The 21,010-nt window shown below is 39.1% G+C and overlaps 1 protein-coding gene across 1 annotated transcript; it reads right to left on the bottom strand.

The window, feature by feature from the left end:
• Positions 1–7,396: 7,396 nt before the first annotated feature.
• Positions 7,397–19,422, bottom strand: LOC131226062 (uncharacterized). The gene is made up of 6 exons (XM_058221733.1): positions 19,271–19,422; positions 19,082–19,121; positions 18,904–18,987; positions 8,588–8,777; positions 7,900–8,167; positions 7,397–7,792 (listed from the first exon to the last, which is right to left on the bottom strand). The coding sequence occupies exons 1-6, from the start codon at positions 19,325–19,327 to the stop codon at positions 7,580–7,582; spliced, it is 852 nt and encodes a 283-aa protein (XP_058077716.1). The 5' UTR covers positions 19,328–19,422; the 3' UTR covers positions 7,397–7,579.
• Positions 19,423–21,010: the final 1,588 nt, after the last annotated feature.

Raw genomic sequence — 21,010 nt, 5'->3', positions numbered from 1 at the left:
TAGGTAAGGGCATGGGTTGCTTTGACTAATAGGGAGAGAGGGGTGATGTATTGATTGATGGTTTGATAGATAGATTGATTGATTAGACAACTTTGGAATTTGTGCAAATGAGGCCCGCATGTGTTGAGCGGCCTACCTCAAATTGTGTCAAAACTGCAACTTCTAATCTGGGTATCATAATGGGGCATGTCACGCGGCGTTGGAATCATAGCGCCTGCACAGTTGCTATGGTACAAGTTTCGGGGTGTTGCAGTATTGCAATAGGCTTGCGATCAAAACTCGTCAATTTGGTCCACCTAGAATATGCCGATGTCAAAATTGAAGCATACAGAAAGTCTCACGAGGTTACGGGTCTTATAATTTTTTTTGATACTAACCTTGTAATGTCAACATGCGACAACCTTTGATTAGTTCACATCAATGCGCTAAAAATAGATGTAAACAAATGGATCAAGTGGACCACTGCCTGGGGCCGTTGCACAAAACCTTAGGATCTAGCCTCCCAAAAACACCAGAATTATGGGATAATAAAGCAATAAAATAAATCAAAGTACAAACCACACGACACAAGAGATTTTTACGTGGAAAACCCTCAAAGAGGTAAAAACCACGGGACCTCGTCCAGAGCAACAATCCACTATGAAGTAGAACGTTACAACGAATCACAAGCATACACCACTTGGATCAAACCTTCTTCACTCATGTAGGAGTGGATAAATAATAAAAGAATAAAAGAAAACAGAGAAATCTCATTGATCACGAGGACGTAAAAGCGCTAAGACGTCGACTGCGAAGTAGATCACAACTACGAGCATAATTTCCATTTCACAAGCTTCATCTCTCTCTCTCTCTCTCTCTCTCACCTTGGCCATCAAAAACCCTTAACATAATAGCTTTAGAAAGCCTTCTCAATGCCTTAGAAAAGCCTTAGGGACTCCTATTTATAGTTTAGGCAATTTACTTCCGGACATGAATTTGTGTAACCTCGACTGGTCGAGTAGAGTCCTCAATCGGTTCAGCAGACTCCTCGACTAGTCGAACAGCGAGGAAGAATAAACACAATTGGTCGCTGGAATTTGAGTCAAGCGCCACTCGACTGGTCGAGCACCACCCTCGACCCATGAGGAGAAAATCACCATCAACCACACCATAGGAAGCAGTAGGAATTGAAAGCCCACCATCAAAAACCTCATGGAGGGCGCATAAGTTTTGCATCAAGCTAATATTTATGTTTTCCCTTCATAAATGAAAGGTTGGATGGCAAATAAACATCACACATGGGCCTTAGAAAATTTTCAATGGTAGGAATTTAATCCCCACTACTCCTTGTGGTGTGATTCACTTGAGCCTACAATCTACCTTCTTTTAGATTCATGCCCTAAAATTATCTATCAAAATAGTTGAAATGTGTGATGAAACATATACACCACAGTGGATTCTATGAAGACCTAACAAGACTGTCCGTCTGTAGCTAGGTCCTAGTGGGGGTAGTATCCCATCTGCATCAATTAAAATAACATCTAAGTAGATTCCCTATGAGGATGGAAGCTACATGGGACCGCCTGTGATGTTTGTGGAAAATCCACCCTACATGCATTTTTCCAGGATTAAGCTAGGAAATGAGCTAAAAAATGATGCAAATCCAAAACTCAAGTGGACACACTAGGGAAAAAAGGGGCATAGGTATATGCATAGGGTTGAAACCTCTTTAGGTTCCACCGTGATACTTATATGCCATCCATACTGTTCATAAGGTCATTCCTATAGGCATGAATTGAAACAAAAAAAAAAATAGCCTTACGCAAAAGTTGTGTGGCCCCACAAACTTTTCAATGGTGGACATTCAATCCTTTATCATGTGGCCCACTTGAATTTTAAATTTGCATTATTTTTGGACCCATATTCTAAGATGATTTGAAAAAACAAATGAACAGATTGAATTTCTCACAAACATCATAGCGGCCCACTTAGCTTCAGACGGTAGCAAGTTCTTGCAAAAGCCTTTGACAGGCAATCCGCATCCCATCGAGATGAATGAGCTATGGCCACTCTTTATCTAAATGGGACACAGTACACAAGGCGGACGTGGATTTCCTCCTAAACCCTTTCCCGGGAAGTCCTGCGCTTGAAAGCTAGGTACGGCCACCGTGATGTTTGTGAGAAATCCATCCCATCCATTTGTTTCATGAGCTCATTTTAAGACATCCAGATAAAAATGGGCCAGATCTAAGACTCAAGTAGGCCACACAAGAGGAAACAGTGGGGATTAAAGGCCCATCGTTAACACATTCATATGGCCACAAAAGTGTTGTACCATGCTATATTTGTGTGTGTGATTTCAATTCATTGCAGAGTGAATGACCTTATAAATAGTTTGGATGGTATATAAACATCTAGATAGAGCCCAAGAAGGTTTCAACTTTAGTAAATTTTTTATTTTTTTTTTCAAAATTTCTCCTCGTGTGGCTTACTTGAGTTTTGCATCTGACTCATTTTTTATCACATATTCTAAAATGAGCTCTCAAAACCGACGGATCAGATAAATTTCTCATGAACATTATGATGGACCCCACCTATCTTCCTTGAAAAGGCTTTTGGAGATATTGGATGCCCTTGATGGCTTAAGTTTTAAAAATAGAACCTGCCACAGTCCTATCCTTTGCTTTTTTCTGCAATTTATCTCACTCCTAACTTGACCTTTAGCTTTCTTTATTTGACACGGTCCCTTTAATGGCCGCAGATCAGATGGATAAAATTTTCTAATAGGTGTGAATTTTCAAACATAAATAATAAATGCTGGGCCCCACACACGTTCGTTCCTATCCTCTTCGAATGTCACCATGCTATGCCCCACGCATGTTCAGTCCCACCGTGACGTCTGCGTGACATTAAAGACAAATGGGTTATTTAAATAAGAGTTGCTTATGCATAATTAATTATAAGTCCAACTAGCTAATGTATGAGGCCCACCATAATGTTTATATGACATCTTGCCCTATCTAAAATGTCCCAAATAGCAAGTGGGGCACACATAGAGGTGGGCACCGGATAACTCGATCCGGCTAACTCGACTCGTCGGACTCGTTCAGATCCGACTCGACCCGAACCGAATGGGTGAGTCAGTCTAAACCCAGTAGGCTTCCCCCAATCCGAACTCAAACTGAGTCGAGTTCGAGTTATCTAGTAACTCGACCTAACTCAACCCGAAACTCGATCCGGTTAGACCTGACTCGATCCAAAACCTAACTCTCTAACCCTACCCGCCGCACCCTACCTCGACCTAATCCCAAAATCTGTCTCCCTCCCTCATCCTCCTCATCTTCCAAGCCCTCCCTCCCTCCCTCCCTCCCTCCAAGCTTAGCAACCACCCACCACCATCACCCTCCTCCTCATCCTCCCCTCTCTCCTCTCCACCCTGTCTCTCCCTCCCTCATCTCTCAATCCTACTTGGTGCCAACTCGACCCGACTCGGTACTTCTGACCGGATCAGACTCAGTCTGGATCAGTCCAGGCCAGACTAGACTCGGATCAAGTTCGGGTCAGGTCTATTTCAAAACCGGATCAAGTCAAATCAGCCCTAACTCGGTCGGACTTGACTCGATGCCCAGTTATAGGCACACACCATAGAAAATAATGAATAATCACCCAAAAAAAAAAAAATCTCTACACTCATGTGGGGCCCTTTAATGGTTGGATGGACCTGATTTTTGAAGCATCATCTTTCAGGGTAGGACAACCTTACTGGCCGGATGTCATACAAAAAGCATGGTGGCTCACATGCCAACTAGCTGTACGTGCAGCTATTTGGCATGACAGTCATCTCATCCTCTAAAAAACTGTATTTTGACTTTAACAGCTGATTTTTTAATTTTTTTTTACTTTAGCTGGTGTGACACATCGAGTGATACATCCGAGCCATTAAAAATGTGGACCACACGTAAATGGTACACCCATCGAAAATGTGGACCGCACCATGAAGATTAGGTAGAGTGAGAATTGTAACAATCTGGAAACCGTTCATTAAGCCAAACCATCGGCTGATTTATAGATGCAACCCGTGTGATGCATGAAACATCTTGTTTTTAAATCCAGATGATCTTCATGACCTGGCCCACCTTTTGTATGTGTGGCCCACCTGAATCATCCATTCCGATCATCACCTATTCCTAAAATCACGGTACCTACCGGATCACCAGCTTGGTATGAAATGATTCGTAACTGTCGATCAACCACTCAAAAGCTGATAGATTAGTCTTGCCGGTAATGGCGCCCAAAGACAGAGCAGAGACAAATATGGGGCCCACTGTAATGTATGCTTCTTATCCATGCTGTCCATCCATTTTAAAAGCTCATTTTAGGGAAATTTCCTGAAATCGACGTATATCCAAAGATCAAGTGGACCACACCATAGGAAACAATGTGAATTGATCACTTACCATTGAAAACTTCTTGGGGGCCACAGAAATTTTAAATCAAGCTGATAGTTGTGTTTTACCTTCATACATGTCTGTATGACCTTTTGAACAGGCTGGATGAAAAATAAACATCACCGTGGGGCCTTGGAAGGTTTCAATGGTGGACGTCATTATCCCCACTGTTTCCTGTGGTGTGGTCCACTTGAGATTTGGATATGGTTCGACTTTGAGCTCATGCCATACAATTATCTGGAAAAACGGATGGACGGTGTGGATAAGACACATACATCCTCAGTGGCCCCACAGGGTTTACTCAGTAAGCAATCTGCTTCCCACAAATATGGCTGATGTTTTCTTATCACTGAAAAATCATTAAACAATATTGTCAGAAGAATAATGCAAATTTTAAAAATCTTGACAGTTTTAAACTTCACATGGTAAAATTATCGTGAAATTATTGAATTTTTACAAAATAAATAAATAAAAGTTTAAACAAATTCATTCTTACCCAATTTTAATATTTTTAAAATTATTTCATTAATTTATAATAAATATTTTAATATTATATTTTCACTGATACAGTGAGAAATTAATAAAATAATAATAACAATAATAAATCTAAAGATCTCTTTAGAAATTCCCACGCTGAGATATTGACAAGAACAAGATGGCTCAAGTTCATTAGTGGACAATGGGGTTTTTGGTGCATGTATTTAATTGTAATTTGGTGGAATAAAATTGCTTTAATGCAGTTATTATCTACTGTCAAGAATTATCTTGAAATCTCTGATTTCAAAGGACATTGTATTCCATTGCGTGCTATATTTGGATTGACCAAATGAATGCAATGAAAATCCACCACCATCCCAGAAAGTATACTGGTGTTTATAAAAATCACAGGCAACCAACCTTTCTAATGTTGTGATGACGCAACCGACCATTTTAGTGTTATGAGTTAACAACTGTTGTGGACCCCACCGTGATGCATATCTTGTATCTGTATCATCCATTCATTTTGGGCGTGGGCCCAAAACTGAGGCAAATCCAGAGCTTACATGGACCACACCGTGGAAATGAGTGGGGACAATGACGCCCATTGAAGCCTTCCTAGGGCCCACCTTGATGTTTATTGGCCATCCAACCTGTTCATAAGGACCTAGATAGAGGGAAAACATAAATATCAGCTTGATCCAAAACTTCTCTAGCCGTCAAGAAGTTTTCAATGGTTGGCCTTCAAATCCCATTAGTTTTTTAGGTGTGGTCTACTGGATGTTTTGGATCTACCTGATTTTTGTGATCATGTGATCATGCCCTACAATGACCTCAAAAAATGGATGGATGGTGTATATATAGCCCATACATCATGGTGGGACCCATAGGTCTTGATGATAGCAACAACACCTTTTTGTTGGATTTCACATGAATGTGGAATCCCAAATGCAATTCCATCCCACCTGATCCCAACCTTTCCCATCCTCCCCAAATGTCAAATGTTAGGTGAAATTAAGATGTTACAAATGCAATTCCATCCCATCTAATACCATGCAATTCCCAAAGTCATACAACAAATTCCATGATGCCCGGGAGGCTGCAAACATGCTGATCCATTCGCCATGTGGCTGTAAGGTAAAACAAGGATGACCAATGGATACACAATGTACAAGCGTGGCCCACCTAATGAATGAACCAGCATGAACTTTTCACTCGACCATCTGCCCATATTTTTTGGCACCCTGAATGTTCCGCTCATGTGACAAAGATGGACACATTCCTAATTTTCCTAATATATTCTGCTAATTTTTTACCAAAATATTCATCAAATTTTTTTATTATACCAAATGATGCCCTTAGCTAGAGATGTACACAAACCGAGTTAGCTCAGTTAACTCACTCAACTCGACTCAGAAAAGCTTGACTCGACTCGGAACTAGATCTAAGCGCAGTTCAAATTGATTCGACTTGGATCGGGTTCACTTAGTATAAATATATTTTTTGTGTGTGTGTGTATGAAAACCTAAATTTGAACTAACTCATGCCCATTTCACCCCATTTACTTCCAAATCAAGAGAGGATTTCATTTACATACACATTTACTCCTACTTCATTTCACTTGCATTTACTTCCATTCAAACACCACCCCAAATACCATTTACCTCCATTTACTCCCAAATGGCCCCTTAGAGATTGGCATCTCTAATGTATAATTAGAGTTAGCTAGAATGAGATTTTTAGGCGCCTACCAAACAGGGCCTCTGGCTCTAGAGTTTTTATTTCCCTCCTGAGAAGAGGTGTTTTGCCTTCAACATGCTGGATCAGCAAGGTATGTTCCATCACCCAATAACGGCCACATGGCAGGTGGGACAGTGGTTCCGGAACATCCATCAAGAGGTCCAGTCCATCCACAGCCCACGGTTGAAACTTATGCCAGTGGATGATCCTATAGATATGGACAATGATCTTCAAATGGAGGTCGAGATTTGGGTCCAGCTCCATGGCTCAATGGTAGACAAACTCTGTTTCAACACTAAGATCATGTGATCGAGTGCCCATGTAATGTGTGTGTGTGTGTGTGTGTTGGAGGGGGTGGGTGGTATTTAGAAAAAAATGGAGGTCGAGATGAAAATGTATTCAACACAACAAAGATGAAAATGGCTCCTTGGTGTGATTTCAACTTAGGCCACGTACAAACAAATGCTAACAAAGGATATTTACTACTGATGCAGAAGACCTGCGAGAGGAATGGATACACTCAACAAGGGTTGTAACCTGTCCTGTTTGGAGGACACCAAAGACCAGCTGCACCCAGACTACACGTGGGCTACGCCGCATGTTTGAACTGTTTGTGGGCTGGACCTAAACAAAAGTTTGATTTTGCTTGGCCCAGGTATGAACACTACCGAATTACCAATCATCATTCATGGATCGCAGAGGATGAAGTATGGTTGCTGGGAAACAAGACTCGTGATATGCAACTATCAACGAGAAACAGAATACATGAGTTTTTGTAACGTTGCCAAAAATTGAAAGAATACAGGTCATGGATTCTATTAAGGTTGCAAGTACAAAAAAACATACCAGCAAAGAATATAATCCCTCCCTCTATCTCTTTGTATTATGATCTACAATACTCTTCATGCCACTGATGAAGGCTATTTTCCTCCTTATTACTTCCCAACCGTTATGGTGAAAAAATAGAGCTTCAGCACAGCGGCCAGAGCCAACTGCAGTAGAAAGATCCCTGCCACAATCAGGAACCATCTTTCCCCTGCCGATTTGATGTGGGTTCGAAGATTAAGGGCAACAAAGGTTGCTGACATGAACCCTGCAACACCCACAATGACCCACCTAAAGATCTCCAATGGCACAACAGAGAGACACTGCAGCAAATGTAAAGAAGTCAGTGGCTTCATTTCACCTTTTTAACAACCCATAATGATTCACTAACAGAAACCACAATGCATATTGAGTTGAATTCAGAACTTACTGAGGCAGGAATGAATATGAAGAGTGAGTATCCGTAGAGACAAAAGAGCTGGACGAGCCCAGATGGTACCGAGAAGTACTTAAGAAGGATGTACAAGCCAAGAGGAACAACTGTAACATAGCCATAGAACAAGCCAGCTGACCATGTGACCAAGTTTATGTCGAGGTCCCACGCTTTCTTCTGCAGCTTGTGTGCCAAGTATGTGACAAACGTGCCAATAGATGCGGCAACAAATATCAGCGTAGTGCATATCCAAAATGGACCATACCTGCATTCCATTGATTGTAATAAAAACAGTGAGGCATGTTCTCCATCCATGTAATGTGTGAGGAGATATAAAAAGTTCATTCAAGCATTTTGCTCAGCCAAACAAACTGTACATTTGGATTCCATATTATAGTGACCCAAATTTCTGAATGTTAGACCCCATCTTGGACAGGAGATTACCCAAAAAAATCTCACCCATCTGATAATCCTCTCAGCTTGGCCCATCTTTCAGCCTGTTAAATGTGGACCATTAGTTGTAACACCCCATTTGCAAGCCACCAATCAGATGGCTGGTATTGGATAGGGGTGAATGGATTCAATTTTGAGAAGGTGGACCTCACGTATACCAAATATGGGTTGAATGAAAGATGTAATTAAATGTTTAATCAAAACAAAGATAATTTACAAAAAGACAACTTACAAGTCTGGATTGTTAGCAGTCTTTTCAGAGAAGGTTCCTTTAAAAGGAAAAAGTGAGTCTTTAATCCTTTCGAGAACATCTGAAGTGTCCACATCAAAGTATGGCTTGTAAGCTGCTACTGTGAATGTTCGCATCCAACCAGTTGGTTGAGCTTCATCAGGACTACCAGCTGCTGGTTTTGAGAATGTATCTGTAGAGGATTCAACATATTGCAATTACAGCCAAAACACTGAAAATACAAGGGGAAACAACATTTCATCTGGCATTTAGCACCAGATGTTAAAAAAAAGTATGCAGTTATTTTGACTTGTTAATAAATTAAATATAACAGGTAGGTAAAATAAACAATAACGAAGGGTGTAGCAAAAGATTTCTCAACCATTTCAAGCATTACTTAACAGAAAATCTTAATAGAAGTCCTCACTATTGTTGAGAAAGATCAATTGTGTGATATTGGCTGATCAGGCTGGTACAGCCATAAATGCCCCATTTGAAATTTATATTTTCAATGCCTCTCACTTTTAAATTATTCATTTCAACCATAGAAGCTTGAAAGTCATTTGAGAAAATCTCTGGGCCTATTCTGAGGATCACAACACAAGATTTAAGTGGGATTTAACAATTCAAGAAAGAATTGGACCATCCTGGGTCCTAAACCACAAAATCATGCTTGATTTATGTTCAATTAGGGCCTATTTGGTTGACTTCAGTATGTCAAATTGACAGACAACATTCTTATCAAAAAATGATATGATACACATTAAAATCACACAAAAAAAGAAAGATATATTCTAGTTTTAACTTTTAACCTTTTTTTCTTCCTATTTCCCAAACATTTTCAAGAGTTTTTCAGGCCCCAAAAAAAAAAAAAATCTGGTCGATGGGCCGTGTTGTCCAATGCAGGTCCAATACGGTCCCGTACACCCTGTTCATATCATTTATGGGTCAGTCCATCGACCACCTGATATCGATATTAAAAACCTTGATGGTATTGGTAAAGATCCTTGCTGACTTGGTTTGTACTATGCACTTACCAATTGAAGCACTGGTTAGCTAGTTAGCTGAAAGTTGTAACTTTTGGGTTGGTTAGTAGTTATATTTTAGGATATATCTGAGGAAAACGTTGAAGTGTTATAGCTACACAGTTTAAATGCCATATGATATTGATATATATATATATATATATATTATCAGTAAATCAATTATATTTCACAGAGAAGTTTGTTCTCCTTTTGGGGGTGGGTTTTTTTTTTTTTTTTTGGGAGGGGAAGTCATACAGCCATAGATGCGCCATTTAAATTTTGTATTTTAAATTTCTTTCACTTCTTTATTTCAACCATAGAAGAAACTTATAAAGTCATTTTAGACTACATCTAGGTCTATTATGCATATCCAAACACAAGATTTAAAATGGGATTCAACGAAGCAAAATGGAGTTGGACCATCCTAGAAAAATCAAAAGAAGGGGTAAACTGATGCAGACATCAATGCACCCTTTAGAGTGTACCAGAGGAGGAGGCGTCGCCGACAGAGTACCAACGCAGAGGAGTTGATGTGGATGGATGTCAAGTTCATTGGACGTATTCTTTGATGCGCTACGAGTGACCGCAGGCCCATGGGGCGGATTTCACACCTTGTCACACGGGTGTTTTAGTTTTAGGCATTTTTTTGTTCTTTTTCTTTGTTTTCAGGAGCTTTAGTGTATTTTTTGTTTTTTTTCGTCTTTTTGTTATTTTCCTTGTTTTTAGGGGCTTTAGTGTACTTTTTGTTTTTCCGTGATTTATATATACACACTGTGAGAAACCCTATTTTATTTAGTGAATGAATGAGAATTCGTATGTTTTATTCATCTTCTACCAAAGAGATTAGGGTTTCAGGATTGGCCGTTGGGTGTTGAGGATTCCACTCCAGTTTCAGATATTTCTTATTTCTAGATCTTTGAGGTGCAGGAAAATGTAAGAATCAACCGTCTTCTTTTCTTTGATGCCCTAGAATTTGTACTCTCTTTCATCTCGAACCCATCTCTTCTTCATCTCTTTCATTCCTCTCGGGATATTCCTTTTTGGTTTGAACAAAAAAGATGGATGGCTAGTCAGGAGAATCGGATCCAAACTTGATTGTGGACTGGTTTATGCTAGATTAGGGATATCCTCCTATCTCTAGGTCCTCTCTTTTTACTGTTTACATGATTTTATGCTAACGGGCATGATCCTGACGAAATGATTTCATCTTTGTATTGAGATTTGCTTAATTGACGTGATTGATAACAGTTAGTTAGTTAATTTTATTATTTGAATCTTTACAACCTGATTATATATGCATATATGGTTAGGCCATCACATGTCCTTGCATCATAAACCATCACTTTTTTTTTTTCTTTCTTTCTTTGATTTCTTTTTGTTGTATTTGAATGTAACGAGCCATAATCCACAAAATCAAGCTTCATTTGTGTCCAATTAGGACCTATTTGGCTGACTTTCAGTAGGTCAAATCGATAGATAACACTCTTATCAAAAAAGGATCTGATACACCATTGGATGCATATTAAAAACACAAAAATGATAGATTCTAGTATTTTACATTTTTCCCTATCTTTTAAACATTTTCAATAGTTTTTAGGCCAAAAAACCAAGCTGATACAGGTCTAATACAGTCCGATGCAGATACACTTAGAAGAAATATTTAAGTAGAGAGGAAGAAATAACTTTATAATGATATTCATACTGAGATTTAATGAAGCAAAATGGAGTTGGAACGTCCTAGAAAAATCGAAGGGGAAAACTTTAAACCCTCTCTCTCTCTTCTTTTTGTTGAATTTGAATGTAATGAGCCCTAACCCACAAAATAATGCTTGATTTGTGTTCAATTAACACCTATTTGGCTGACTTTCAGTAGGTCAAATCAATAGACAACATTCTTATCAAAAAATGATTTTATACACCATTGGATGCATGTTAAAAACACAGATGATAGATTCTAGTATTTTACCTTCTTTTTTTTTTTTTTTTTTTCCTATTTTTCAATAGCCGCCCCCCTCCCCCCCTTCAAAAAAAAAAAACTTGCCTCATACAAGTCCAATATAGACCAACACGGGAAGAAATATTTGAGTAGAGAGAAATAACTTTAAACTGATATTCGAACTTCTTCCCTTACAACCCCGGGAAAAGAGGCCTTAAAGACAATCCACAAAAGTCATTAGATTGATTTCAAATCAATTTATAATTTATTTATGATAATAAAAATTCCATCAACAAATATTTGGCCTAAAATAGAAAAAAAATCCCTAAATACCCCAAAATTCTTCAATCATATCTTCCATAAATGGCAATGTGATCTTTGACATTTTAGGCTCCATATCTTGTTCTCGACACAAACAGCCCAAAATCAACACATGTTGGCCCCATGATGGACTATAGGGGTCACGCCCCAAACTTGAAAAACGGGCTTACAAAATTCCCGATTGCCAAATCTGGCGCCGACAGCCTCTGTAGTACCTCATTCTCGGCTCTCATTGCCCATATACCGGGTTCTGATCCTACAAGGAAGACTTTCAAGATAAATTTGTTTCATAACAAGCATAACCCACGAACAATAACCAGAACACCATCACAAAATCCACTATAATAAAAAACTTTATATACAATACGCATAAAGGGAAATACAATAGATAACAAAAGGCTCTAGAAGCTCAACTGCACACTCCTGCTCCTGCTCAGCTACGACTGCGTCTTGGCGTCACCTGCATGCATCTATCGTGCATAAGCTTATAGAAAGCTTAGAGAGTGGTGAAAGTGTGTGCATAAGGTAGAAATGTAAGTATGCAATATAAGAGTAATGCAGAAACATGCTAATAAGTCCATGAATACCATCAGCCGTACCAAGGCAATGCGATGCAAGGCATGAATGTTATCGACTATACCAAGGCCATGCGATGCAAGGCATAAATGCTATCGGCAACACCAAGGTCATGCGATGCGAGATGCAACTCAAGCACACCAATCCTCATTTGAAACCATATATCAATACAACTCATCTCTAGAATATCACCGGAGTCTAATACAACATACACCAGATTGTCACCCCACACTGGACGCACAACCATGTAAGCGGAAGATATCACCGGGGTCTAATAATGGGCCCCCCTTGGTTGCTAATAGGATTGTTTTAATCTTGGAGTCCATTTAGGACTTATTTGGACCCCCTAGGGCATCTAGTAGGCCATATGATAGTACCGAACAGGAAACCCATTCCAGATCCTTAGGATTACAGGTACGCCACCTAGGCCTAACCTTGATATAAGGAAAGTTCATCATCGCCGTAGACGAAGGGATCCGTGCTATCGGATTTAGTATATCCACAGTTGATGACCGATCTTTATGTTATGGTTTAGATCGGTTGTCCTTCTATGGACTCCGCCTTGTATATAGGCCGATTATCGTTGCCGATTATGAGTATGTGATAGCATAGCATCATGTGGTTTAGATCGGCAGTCTAGTGTATAGTGTATTCGACCCCGGTGATATCCCAGAGATGAGCCGTATTGATATGTGGATTCAGATGAGGATTGGTATGCTTGAGTTACATCTCACATCGCATGGCCTTGGTGTGGCCGATAGCATTCATGCCTTGCATCGCATGGCCTTGGTATGGCCGATGGCATTCATGCCTTGCATCGCATAACCTTGATACGGCTGATAATATTCATAGACTAATTAGCATGTTTCCGCATTACTCTGATATTGCATACTTACATTTCTACATTACGCACACACTTTCACCACCCTCTAAGCTTTCTACAAGCTTATGCATGATAGATTGATGCAGGTGATGCCAGGACGCAGTCGTAGCTGAGCAGGAGCAGGAGTGTGCAACAGAGCTTCCAAAGCCTTTTGTTATCTATTGTATTTCCCTTTATGCGCATTGTATCTAAAGTTTTTTATTATAGTAGATTCTGTGATGGTGTTCTGGTTATTGTTCGTGGGTTATGCTTGTTATGAAACAAATTTATCTTGAAAATTCTCCTTGTATGATCCCAGGATCAGAACCTGGTATATGGGTGCCGAGAGCCGAAAATGGGGTACTACGGAGGCTGTCGGTGCCGGATTCGGAGCCCGATTTTCGAGTTTGGGGCATGACAATAGGCCTACATCAACATAAGCCTATTTTGAAGATCACAACAAAAGATTTAAGTGGGACACAACAAATCAAAATGAAATTGGACCATCATGGAAATAATCTACAAATTAGCAAAATCATCTTCTTTTTTCTTTTTCGTTTTTTGTATTTCAATGTAATGTGCCATAATCCACAAAATAATGCTTGATTTGTGTTCAATTGAGGACCTATCTATTTGACTTTCAATAGGTCAAATTGACAAACAACATTCTTATAAAAAAGTTATCTGATGGACCACCGAATGCATATTAAAAACGCAAACATGGTAGATTTTGGTGTTTTACCTGCTTTTTCTTATTTCCTGTTCTCCAAAAATTTTCAAGTTTTTTTGGGCCAAAAATAAATAAAAAAATAAAAAATTGGCCAATGTGGGCCTATATCATCCTATAATGGTTCAAAGTCCAATACACCCCCCTTCACATCGTTTTTGGGTCCAATTCATAGACCTCCTAATACTGATATTTAAAAAGAAAAAGAAAAGTTGAAGTGTTATAACTACACAGTATTTTAACCTTTTGTGTTCATGCATTAGCCTATAAAAAGAAAAAGAAAAGTTGAAGTGTTATACATACACATTTGGTATTTTAACCTTTTTTGTGTTCACGCAGTAGTCTACAAAAAGAAGAAGAAGAAAAGGGAAAAGTTGAAGTGTTATAGCTACACAGTTGGTATTTTAACCTTTTTTGTGGTCGTGCATTAGTCTATTTAAGTCATAACTGAAATAGAAAAGTAGAGTATGTATATGATATCTTGCAGTTTTTGTATTCATGTGCATTGTGGAAGGAAAATACATATATAAAGAGGGACTTCCATAAATGCCATAGGAATTTTTTTTCACTAGTGAATGAACAAGTTAAAAAAAAAAAAAAAAAACTTTTTACAAAAGTTTACTCTCTTGCAGAGGGTGTGAAAACCCATCTATCAATTCCTCTATTATATCATCATCATCATCATCATCATCAAAGTCTTTTCCCAATTAACTAGGATCAGCTACACAAATCCTGTTAGGCCATTTTTCTCTATCACATTTCATATCCTATATTAAACTGTAGTGCCTCAAGTCTTTTGGCTCTTCCCCCTGCCCTTTTAGAGCCTTCAACTTGAACCAACTCCTAACCGATGAGGTTCTCGGTCTCCGTTGCACATGGCCAAACTATCCAAGTCTACTTTCCCTCATTTATTACCTATTGGTACTACTAGTTTCTCTCAAATTTCAATCCTTGTCTTGCTACTCATCCATCTAAACATCATCATTTCTACTATGCTCGTCCTATGAACATGTTGTTCCTTGACCACCCATCATTTTGTCCCATAAATCATGGTTGGTGTTATAGCTATCCTATAAAATTTCCTCCAATTTCATTGGTATGCAGCGGGCACATAAAACTCCAGAGGCGCATCTCTCCACTTCATCCAGCCAGCCCTAATTCTATGAGCAACATCCTTCTCAATCTCTCCGCGACCCCAAGATATTGAAAATAGTCATTTTGGGGCTACCTCTTGGTCAGCAATCTTAACTGATTCCTCACTTTCACTCCTATTGTTACTAAAATTGCATTCCATATACTGTCTTTGTCCGACTAATTTTAAAACCTTTCAATTCTAAAGCATCCTACTATAGTTCTCACTTTGCTTTTAACCCCTTGTCTTGTCAATCAAAACTATGTCATCTACAAACAATATGCACCACGGGATCTCTTCCTTTAAATTCCTCGTTAACTCATCCATAACCAATATGGGCTCAATGTACAATAATTGAAACCTCACTTGTTTCTGCAGCTGCATGTGCATGTTAGCGCATGACAGCTTTGAAGCCATGTTGAAAACTACTGAACATGCTAGCATGCAATGGCTTTTCACAAGTCATTGCTTGTTGGCTGCTTCAAAGCCTATTCGTAAAACACGCTAGTGCACACATACATTTTGAGGCTTGCTAGCTAGCTTCAAAGCTTATTTGATGCAAGACAATTAACCACTCACTCTAAAAGCTCGAATTGATAGAGCATGGCGATTTAATCCCTTTATCTCATAACCCAGGCCCCAAATCCATTGGTTAAGTCCTCAGACGAACCCTCCTCGTGGGCACCAAATCCATGGGTTCCACCTCACATGGGCCCCAAATCCATGAGTTCCGTGGGCCATCGACATCGAGTATGCCCATGCATCCCACAAGCCACCCTACTCGAGCCCGGTGTGAAAATGCCCCCGCACTAATCACCCCCGATGAGGAGTCTCAAACACAAGACATCCTTTTTTTATACCAATTTAATGTAAGACAATTAACCACTTGCTTTAAAAGTTCGAGCTTTTACAGCAAGTGGTTAATTGTCCTACATCATTATTACTAGGGCCTGTTTGATTTTTAAATTCATTGTAAATGCCCTGTAAATACCTACTTATTACAATTTCACCCTATTTGGAAATAGGCAGGTACTTCTGCCTGAGAAAACGGTCCAAAAGGATTAACTTAAATTTGTGGGCCCCACCATGATGTATATGACATATCCATGTTGTCCATCTGCTTTACTATGACATTTTGAGGCATGAGCTGAAAAATGAGGCAAATCCAACATTGAAGTGGCCCACACCAAAGTAAACAGTGGCCCTTAGAAGGTTTTAACGGTGGGTGTTCGATTCCCTTTTTCCTGTGGTGTGGTCCACTTGAACTTTAAATCTGGCTAATTTGTTGGCTCATGCCCTAAATTTAGTTGGCATAACAGATGGACGGTGTGGATAATCCACATACATCACGATGGGCCCCACAAATATTTGGCAGTATCCTTGATTTTAGCGTTGAGAAAAGTAAGAGTCAAATCAATCCTAGAAAATGATGCCGTAATTACACGTAAATAATTATTACCTATTTACAATGCAATTACGTTTACTTTAGAAAATCAAACAGGCCTCTAATGTAAAACGCGTTAGCATGCTCAGTAGTTTTTCATATGGCATTCCTAATAGCCCTATCTAGCAAGGCACTTGTTTTTTTTTTTTTTTTTTTTCCTTTTGTTTTTTCAGTGCAATATAAGGTCTCACTAACCAGAGGGAGAGTGACGGAAGGCAACAGCAGCAAGGAAAGACACAAATGAAGATATTAGCGACTAGTAGTCTATCTTCTTCTCTTCTCTAGTTTCCTGTGAAATTCCATCCACCCTACATCGGATCACTAACCACATTAACCACTCAGCAAAGAGGAATTATATGATCCTCAGCCCTATGCATAAGATCTTGAGTTTTCCATTTACATAAATGCAAGCCCATGGTTTAACAATCCATACACTTGTTGCCATGATAGGCCCCCACCTGAAGCAAACCATGCCTTAAAAATCTCCCCAACTGGAAGATCCTACAACGAATATCCAACAGGAAGGCATTATATGAGCCTTATCAAGGACAAGCATAGCAAGATGCCAGAGCACTAAAGAGGCAAAAGAGAACAAGCGGAGAAAGCTTTAAGGTGCCAACTTCTTGTGATCCTATCTTTTTCCTCATTTATTTCTTAGGGCACTTTTTCTAGGTGCTAAAATACATCGGAATGAACATGAAAGTGGTCTGAATTTGAAGGCCTATTAAATAAGCATTCAAAGAAATGTGGAACCCACCGTGATGTTTGTGTTTTATCCATGTCGCCCATCCGTTTTTCCAGCTCATTTGGGGCATGAGACCAAAGTTGAAGTATATCCCAAGCCCAAGTGGACACATCACAGGAAAAAATGGGATATGAACGCCTACCGTTGAAAATTTCTTGAGGACCACAGAAGTTTTTGATCAAGCTGATATTTGTGTTTTTCCTTCATCCAGATCTATGTAACCATGATTTCAACATGATTAACAATATTATGGCCAACTAAAGAAGTGATGTGTGTTTGTGAGGATTAAGGTGTATTTTAGGGGTCGTTCGGATACCTATAAATGGTTTAAGTTGTAAATAATTTACAGGTATAAATCATTTTCAGCTTGTCCTATTTGGCTTTAAGCTGTAAATGATTTACAGGTAAATGATTGTCTGTGTTTGGATAGCCTATAAATTGTTTAAGTCTTGTAAATGGAGAGCCAATCTTTCCATTTATAGCTGTTAGGCTGTAAATGGAGAGCCTATAAATGAAATCCGAACTTTTTGCCTGTAAATGAGATGGCGGTTTACAGGCAAAAAAGGTCATTCAAACACAGAGTGTCACCTGTTTACAGGCATCCAAACGACCCCTTAGTCACTATTATTTTTTTTTTTTATTGAAATAGGTGGTTAGGATTAGAATTAATGAATAACAATGATTCAAGTAGATGTCTTTTGCTTAGGGTAAAGCATATATACATGTGAAAGTGCCTTTGATGAATAGTTGAAGTTTTTATGCTTTGAGAGTGATCCTTACTCTTTGAATGTGATCACTTTCTTGGTTGGTCACTTTTGGGGCACTAAATGGTGTTTGAATGACATGAAATTGGTCCAATTTGATAGCCTCTTGAGTCCACTTTTAAATAAGCCCAGGATCATGTAATTGTAAGGGTGTTTAAGTTATGGCCCATTTACACAACGATTAATATGGTAGTAACAGAATTCAAGGGCAGTTTAGTCATTTTCTATTATTAGGACTTCACTATTTAGTTTACACCTATATGAGGGTGTATCGGATTATTTTACTATGATGATGAAAGAAATGCTCTTTAGTTTTGGTGTTTCTTTGATTCGGTAGAGATTTTGGAGAGGGAATTTCCATGATCTCGCTAAAGGATTGTCAAGGTTCTTCCGTATCTTGTTTATTTTTCTTTGATCCATTTGCATTTCCTTTTGGGTTGCATCAAGGACTACCCACCTGAACTGGAATTACATCCTTTCCTGATCTAACTTGAAAAGCATGGTATAGTGTTCTATGATAGCTACAAATCAAAGTGACCCACCTCCACTTTGATCATTCATTTCGATTAAGAATCCAAAACAAACACTAAAAGCTTTCCAAGAGCACAGATCCAACATCCACACATTTTCAATTAAACAAGTCTCCCTCTTCTTTTCTTTTCTTCTTCTTCTTCTTCTTCTTCTTCTTCTTTTTTAAAAGATTCCAATAATTCAAGATCCGCTCAACTAAATTTAAGGGAAAATAAAAGAATCACAAAAAAAAAAATAAAAGGAGAATGCAAAATACCGTCGGCATCCTTTGGAGGTCGATATGCACCGGAGATCTTCCCCTGTGTTTCAGAAGAAGGCGGAAACGTCTGGAGATTCGACTCTGCACATTCCCAAAACAAAACAAAAATCACAAAACAGACAACCAACCAAAGGCAACCATTCGGAATCGAGAATTCCAGAAACGAAATCCCAACCTGTGAAGTTCACGGCGACGTGATCTTGACCCGAAACTGCCTGCAAAAATAAATAAATAAATAAATAATCAATTTCGATAAAAGAACCACATCTCTAAGATCTGAAGGAATTCATACATAGAAAACTCGATCTGATGAGATCTGATTACAGAGACAGAGACAGAGATAGACAGAGAAAGAAGATCTTACAGGTACGGATCCGGAAACCTTTTGATTGTCGAGACTGGTATAGCCGCTCGACATCATTTTTCTTTTCTTTTCTTTTCTTTTTTTCGTTTTTTTCTTTTTTCTTCTCTGCAGCAGATCTAACGTGTTGAAGACCCCCGGGGAGCAAGCGAGGAGACTCCACGACGGAGGATGGGAATTTATTTACATTCGAAACTCGAACCGAGGATATGCACGTTATACGCGGGTTTTCCAGCTTTCAGGAGCGGATTAGGTGAGACCCCGGACTCACCCAATACGGAATCCACGCCGTCCATCCGTTTTTCCATATCATTTTAGGACATTATTCCAAAAATGAAGCAGATCCAGTCATTAGATGGACCATGCCATAGGAAACAATGATAATTGAACGTTTTATCATTAAAATCTGCTTAGCGTCTTCATGCCTCCGGAGTGTTTATTTTCCATCCAATTTGTCGATAAGGTCACGTAAGAATGGACGCGGATTGCGTCCTACCCCCGCCCGGACCGTAATCCGTCTGGGCAGGGCTCTGTGGGGCCCAAAGGGAAGTAAGTATTTTGTCCACGCCGTTAATCGCTTTTATTAGATCATTTTAAATTATGACCAAAAAAACGAGGCAGGTCCACAACTCCAGTGGACCACACCAAAGGAAGCTTCAGTGATAATGACACCCGCCGTTGAAACCGTTACGAGGGCCACTGTAATGTTTTTTACCATTCAACCTATTAATAAGGTCATGTAGAGGTGGATGAAGTGAAAACACAAATATAAGCTTGATCCGAAACTTCTCTAGCTCCCAGGAGCTTTTTAATGGTGGAAGTTCAATCCCCACTTTGTGATCCACTTAAGAATTGTACCTACCTAATATTTTTCATCATACCTTAAAATGATATGAGAAAAATGATTAATGGCGTGGATAAAACACTTACATCACTTTGGGCCCCACAGAGCCACGTAATCCGAGTGCAGAATGGAGGAAGGGGGGAAGGGAAGAAACAAATATCAGCTTGATTCAAAACCTTTGTATCCCATTAATGGTCAATCACCATTGTTCCCTGTGGCATGGCCCACCTGATAATTGGATCTAGTTTATTTTCGGAATAATGCCCTGAAATGATCCAGATGGAGAGCGTGGATTTAGAATACATAAATCAAGGCAGGCTCCATGGTAAGGGCCGCACTGTCTAAGGTGGGTTGGTGTGACGAGTATGGTAGGATATTACTTAAAATAACTTTCAATTCTAATATTGTAAAGACATCTGAATTTAAAGCTATTATTATTCTAGCCCATATGCATTATTCAACTATTTTCAGAATGAATATGCCCCAACTATTATTATTCTAGCCCAGATGCATTATTCAACTATTTTCGGGATGAAAATACCCCTGCCAACTATCTCCTGGCACGGTGACAGCGTGTCGTGAAAGTTAAGAAGGCTTTTTGAAAATGTGGTATTGGGTCTTACTAAATCAACTACTGGGATCACCCCTCGACCAATCTAATTCGTTCAAAATTAATCTAATAACCGTGAGCCCACTCAATGTTGTCAAATCGCATATGGGATCGTATGCAATTGTATATGCCTGTGCACATATGTGATCGCACAATCACATATGCAGTCGCATTTTATTTTTTTAATATAAATTTTTTTTGAAAAATTAAAAAGAATAATAATAAGAAAAATAGGGAGAAATTAAGAAAAAGAAATCTAAAAAAGTAAGGGAACTTTCCTAACTTAATA

The sequence above is a fragment of the Magnolia sinica genome, chromosome 14, assembly GCF_029962835.1.
Source record: "Magnolia sinica isolate HGM2019 chromosome 14, MsV1, whole genome shotgun sequence".
Classification (NCBI taxonomy): Eukaryota; Viridiplantae; Streptophyta; class Magnoliopsida; order Magnoliales; family Magnoliaceae; genus Magnolia; species Magnolia sinica.
Note: the sequence above shows the minus strand (reverse complement) of the source record. Positions and strands in the feature narration are given on the sequence as shown.

Coding starts and splice junctions, on each gene's coding strand:
- LOC131226062 (XM_058221733.1), bottom strand. CDS start 19,327: ATGATGTCGAGCGGCTATACCAGTCTCGACAATCAAAAGGTTTCCGGA. Junction 19,122..19,270: donor AGGTTTCCGGATCCGTACCT/GTAAGATCTTCT, acceptor TTATTTTTGCAG/GCAGTTTCGGGTCAAGATCA. Junction 7,793..7,899: donor TCATATTCATTCCTGCCTCA/GTAAGTTCTGAA, acceptor CATTTGCTGCAG/TGTCTCTCTGTTGTGCCATT.